This window comes from Palaemon carinicauda, chromosome 21 (assembly GCF_036898095.1).
Source record: "Palaemon carinicauda isolate YSFRI2023 chromosome 21, ASM3689809v2, whole genome shotgun sequence".
Taxonomy (NCBI): Eukaryota; Metazoa; Arthropoda; class Malacostraca; order Decapoda; family Palaemonidae; genus Palaemon; species Palaemon carinicauda.
This window is the reverse complement of record NC_090745.1, coordinates 28126146-28132263: the sequence shown is the minus strand read 5'-3', so window position 1 is coordinate 28132263 and position 6118 is coordinate 28126146. Positions and strand designations below refer to the sequence as shown.

The 6118-nt window shown below is 32.9% G+C and overlaps 1 protein-coding gene across 13 annotated transcripts in view; it reads left to right on the top strand.

The window, feature by feature from the left end:
- The window catches only part of LOC137615243 (excitatory amino acid transporter 3-like), a 1014688-nt gene that overhangs the window by 978060 nt on the left and 30510 nt on the right, over window positions 1–6118 (top strand). For all 13 annotated transcript variants that reach the window (XM_068344957.1, XM_068344954.1, XM_068344953.1 and 10 more), the window contains 3 exons: window positions 1771–1898; window positions 2823–3021; window positions 4384–4426. In XM_068344957.1, the coding sequence (XP_068201058.1) occupies window positions 1771–1898; window positions 2823–3021; window positions 4384–4426 (370 nt within the window). The remainder of the gene's footprint in view (window positions 1–1770; window positions 1899–2822; window positions 3022–4383; window positions 4427–6118) is intronic.

Sequence of the window (6118 nt, the reverse complement as noted above, 5' to 3'; positions counted from 1 at the left end):
AACTGATTAAACATACTGGTCTATGATGTACGAATTGACTTTTTAGAGGTGCACTAAATATATGTACAGCAGTACATAGCTGGTGTTCCAAGAGCTTTTGCTTTGTTTCTTTTTTACCATTGATCCATTGTGAACCTGAAGGGTTCTACCCTTGAGGTCCCACCTGGGTGGTCACTTAAACCAGTAAGGGACAGGCGGTTATCTGAGAGTCAATATATGATTAAGGGCCACAGTCTCAAGTGGTCGTTTTGGGCCCGTAGAGGAATTGGCGATTAAGCGGATTATTGTATTTCCGTGTACATACTTCCTATGAATTTAATGCTGTAGAGGAACCAAAAGGAATCGACGTAATTCCATTTATATTCCAGGTAAAGATTCTTAGACTTGCTTGTTCAATGTCAGTTGTATCAGATCAAATAGGTGGGAATAAATTCCTCAACGCTTCTCTCTCTCTCTCTCTCTCTCTCTCTCTCTCTCTCTCTCTCTCTCTCTCTCTCTCTCTCTCTGTTAAGAGCATGGAAATTCTAGTGGCTTTCGTTTAAAGACAAAATTCAAAACATAATTTTATATAATGCTTTAACCCTATATTTGTAGGGTCATTTATATTTTATCTTAATTCTGTTTTCCGTTTAGGAATACAGTTCTGGAACTTTCCAGTTACAATATTAACTCTGACATCAGTATTCCGAATTCATAAGATTCGAACGCACTTTTCTCAAAACCTGTAAACTTCTGATGTCACAATGCTCTATTATGGTCATTTCAACACCAATGTAAACATGAAAACAGTAGAATAATCGCGTCGTAATCTTAAACCAAACAAAGTTACTTGTCATGGAAACCATCGTTTTTCTGTTATTTTTTTGTATTGTAGTGTTTATGAAGGAAATAAGTAAAAAGATAAAATAGAAAGCAATATTATGTGATGTTGATAATTTTTTCTCTTAATTTCATATTGGAAATTCAGACACTGTAACTGTCTAAGAAAGCTAATAGTGAGTTTTTTTATTACCCAAAAATTCTCTTCATCAATTTGAATATCCATCCTGTAATCTAAACTAATTTTCATCCTGCAGTTTAACCTTTGCTCTAAAGTGGTCACTGCTGATCCTTCTTATGTCTTAACTCGATGTTAAGTCAATTAACCTTCTACAAGTGATAGCTACGACTTACGGGTGTTCGTGATAAACAAGTAATACTCTGTATGCTTTCCTTAATCTTAATATTTTTATCAAGGAGGCAATTTGAAATAGCTGTAGATTAAAAGTGAAAATGCCGTTAAAAGATGAATGGAAAACACTTGTTTCACCAAATTAATTTCAAAAGGATTGCATTTGTGATCTTCAAAAGATAACATTTTCCCTATTATAGCATGTATAATATTCATCCACTCACACACACACACACACACACACACACAAAGTTGAAAACTTGGATCTGTGATCGAGTGTATCTTTACGTTTGAAATTAAGTATTTATTTGTATACTAATATATATATATATATATATATATATATATATATATATATATATATATATATTATATATATATATATATATGGGGTAAGGCTGCCAGTTCTTAATTTTTTCTACTATGGCTTTAACCCTCTACATTTACCCAACTTTTAGTATATAGTTAACCCAACACAGCTGGGGGTATATATTTATAGTCCAGATTGGCTATCAAGCCGATTATGGGCAACGCTTGTACATCATAATCGAAGCAACCTAACCTAGACTGTCCTCTTAATCTTCCTTCTTCGATTGCAGGTACTCGCGGGACACACCATGGACGAAACGCGAGATAATGTACGTGGGTTACGTCGGAGAACTTTTCCTGCGAGCTCTCAAAGCTCTCATTATCCCCCTCATCGTGTCCTCACTCGTCTCAGCCATTGGTAAGTCATCAGCTTCTGATTCTTCTTCGTCTTATTTGATGATATGGAGAAGGATTGTAAACACGTAGGGCACTGTAGTGTTGTGTTGTTACGCCCTCTGGAGAGGATAGTGATGGACGAGTGTTGGGCAATGCCACGCCATGGGTGGGCTTGTAAGGTCATTTCGGAAAACGATACTTCAATACTTGTAACGGCACTCCACTTGTTTCTTCTGTTTTATCTGTTGTTTTCTGATATATCATTGTCGCTATGCTCATCAGCTTTGCTTAATCATTTCCCCATTACGCTGGTATCATTTCATGTAATTCAAATCCAATTGTATGTGATTCTGCCAAATGTGTCTCCCGTTTTATTCTTTTTCATGTTTTGAATTTATTCCTCTTATGTTAAATCTCACATCCAGAATGTAGGAGAATATGTATAGATAATGATTTTTTTTTTTATTTAGATTGCCATTATTAGAGTAAAGACTCGTTATTTTTTTTGGTGAGCTAAATGTATTTCCAGATATGACATTATTATAAGTAAAGTTCAATCTTGTCTTTGCCAGAATAGGATTTCGTATAGAATTGTTTACTTTTTAATACCATCTTTTAAACGTCTTTCCATTAAAACACTGCCGCACAATCATAATTATTACCCTGTATTTACTGTATGTGGCATCGAGTTGAAAGATAAAATAAATATACTATCTTAAGCTATTGGGACTATTCTCTAAATTTCTTGGTGTCCAACACCCTGAAATATTTTCTCTCTCTCTCTCTCTCTCTCTCTCTCTCTCTCTCTCTCTCTCTCTCTCTCTCTCTCTCTCTCTCTCTCTCTCTCTCTCTCAACTTGACCCATATACCCAAATCCTTGACTTGACATACTACCTCTGAGTACATCTCGTTTTTAATCGTCTTTATTTCCCTCCCCTGACAACAGGAAGTCTTGACCTGTCCTTGTCGAAAAAGATCGGTCTGCGCGCTGTCGGCTACTACATGACGACGACGGTACTGGCAGTCATCCTTGGCATCATTCTGGTCGTCACTATCCATCCTGGCAAGGGCAATGACGAGGGCATCACCAAAGCAGGCGAAGGGCGTACCGTCTACACCCCTGATCTCCTTATGGATCTGCCCAGGTCAGTCAGTCAGTCAGCCTCGCTGGGGCCGTTGGCTCCAAGCCATACTTTTTTTTTTTTTTTTTTAGATTGGTTTCTTTAAGCCAGCTGTGCGAGCTAGTGTTTTTGTGGGTTGTTGGGAAAGTAAGATTTTCAAATCCCACATTCCATTTATTTATAAACAGAACTTGATGTTTGTTGCAGATGCTCTATTTTAAGGGGTGAAGTAGGAGCAGTAAAATGAAGAATAATATATAATATTGTAATTTCCATAATATTTAATTGGATACGTATCTGTGATTATCATATCCGTATCCCATTTAATTTTTGTAGCTTTACACCTCTAATAAAAATATTACTTTTCAAAGATGATAAACATGATTTATGAAGGTATGATTTGGGTAGATGATGCAGCTCATTAAAGTACTTATTACCTCACTTGTCACATCATGATTCGCCATCGATTTGCGCACTGACACTACCAAAGTTTTTCCTTATTACTACTCATGTTTTGTCTTGGACAAAATATAAGCACAATGTTAATTGTCAGAGGTATTATAAACACGGGGAATTCTTCATGATACATATTCATATACCTGTATATATATATATATATATATATATATATATATATATATATCTATATATATATATATATATATATATATATGTGTGTGTGTGTGTGTGTGTGTATGTATATAATATATATATATATATATATATATATATATATATATATATATATATATATATATATATGTATATGTATATATGTGTGTGTGTGTGTGTGTATTCTTACGTAAAACTCACTGGAACACGTGATGTTCAGATGCAAAAAAAAAAAAAAAAAAAAAAAAAAAACTGTAAAAATGGAGATAATGAGTGAATCCTGACTATTTTCGAGTAAGTCAACGACGAAACTTAGCCAAGATTTGTCCAATATTTTCATTTTCATTGTGTGATTTTTTATATTTCGTATTAGTCAAAATATTAATTTTCCGTTTTCAAAGATTTATTTAAAATTAAATTTACATCAATGATTGACAATTTCTCTCAATTTGCTACTGTTAGTCATGTTATTCTGTTGAGCTTAAGTAAACTTAATTCCTCTGGGATAATATAAAATTTAGATTGCTTGAGTTCTCTTTAGTTTAAATTTTCATTACAATAAAATGTATTCCTTGATTTTTTTCTTTAAATAATATTGTACGAGCAACCATCATTGTTGGTTTATATGTCATGAACCTTTATTTCTAGTTGCATTATTAATTATAATAATTTATAGGGAAATGAAAGTTCGTTATACTACTAATTCAATATTATATCTGAATAAGAAATGCTTCTCTTCTAAATATTCTCCCTAATTTCATTTTTTTATTGCAGAAATCTCTTCCCACCAAACTTGATTCAAGCCTGCTTTGAGACGGTGAGTGTTAATTCTGGCCTTTCTTGTAACTATGGGAATAAAACGTTGTATAGACAACTATTTTTGTTGCATGACGTTTCTTTAAAATTTAAATTTATCTATCTATCTATCTAATTATTCATCTATATATATATATATATATATATATATATATATATATATATATATATATATATATATATATATATATATATAAATATATCATACATAACAACAAACTCAACAAAAATGATAACATATCTATATTTACATAAATATATATAAAGAGGCTCATACAACTCGATGAATAAAGTGTCGGATAAAATTTGTCTACAATTATAAATAACACAAAAGTATTATCATAGAAATCTCTAAACTAATTTTGTTGCATGATGTTTAAATCTTTCAAATTTCTCTCTCTCTCTCTCTCTCTCTCTCTCTCTCTCTCTCTCTCTCTCTCTCTCTCTCTCTCTCTCTCTCTCTCTCTCTCTCTCTCTGTATATATATATATATATATATATATATATATATATATATATATATATATATATATATATAAAAAGTATGTACTATATATATGTAGGTTCTCATTTCAATTTTTCAAAATTCATGTTATTCTTTTCACCGATTTTTCTCTCCTTTTTATGCTTCCTCCGGTTCGTGTTTATTCCATTTTTGGTGGAAGTTGATATCCATATTATTATTTAACAAACAGGTTCATCTTGCCCTTCAAATCCCCCCCCCCCCCCTTCCAAAAGTGGCCAACTGAAGAGCCTCGATCCGGAAAATCGAGCTTTTAGCTCAGTTACTCGATTGACTCGTTCTTCCTCCCCCCACGTTTTAACACCCCTTCCCCACTCCTCCCCCGTCGCTCCACAGACATTCTACCTGTTATTTGGGAAGATGAATTGATGGGCACTGTTGTAAAAAACTTGCTGACATGAACACTCAAAACAAGTTTTCTAAAAACTTCTCTTAATTTAAGTGGCTTAAATACTTGATATCTTGTTTATGATAATGTAGTTAATTTTTTGTCGTGGTAGAATGAATAACCTAAGACCATATATTACTATTATTAGTATTGAATTCTAGTTTGTGGCTTTAACAAGAACGATAGTGATGAAAATTTAACGATCACAAATTAAAAAAAAAAAAAAAAAAAAAAACTTTGGAAATGGGTGGCGGGAAGTTGGTACATGATATTCATTTGGGTCAAGCAGGCATTCCAGGGTATATTACAGAGAAAGTACTAGATTGAAATTGATGAGCTGTTATGGCTAGACACAGTGCCAAAGGGAATAGAACTACTTATGGGCCTTTCCAGCCTTATTTTCCACGAAGCTGGTTTAGAAAATAGTAAGGACATATCACAAAGTGTGTTTAGACATTATTGGTGAAATTTTTTAGATTCTTATATACCAACCCATCTGAAGAAATAGGCCGCTGTTTAAAAGTAAACTTTTTCAAACCTTTTGTTTTTATTGTCCGATATGACAAATAATTTCTTGGCTCTTTGAATCACACACGTGTTTGGAACTGTCAAGTTAGTACTAATTATTGGCTTCACACTTACAAAGTGTCACATGTGCCAGACACATCTTTTCAAATTTATTTTATTTTAGAATAAATAAAACAATGGGGTTATTATTAGAAATTTATTTGACTAGAATTAGGATTACACAGATTTTGTTAATGGTTTTACTTTAGCAAGTC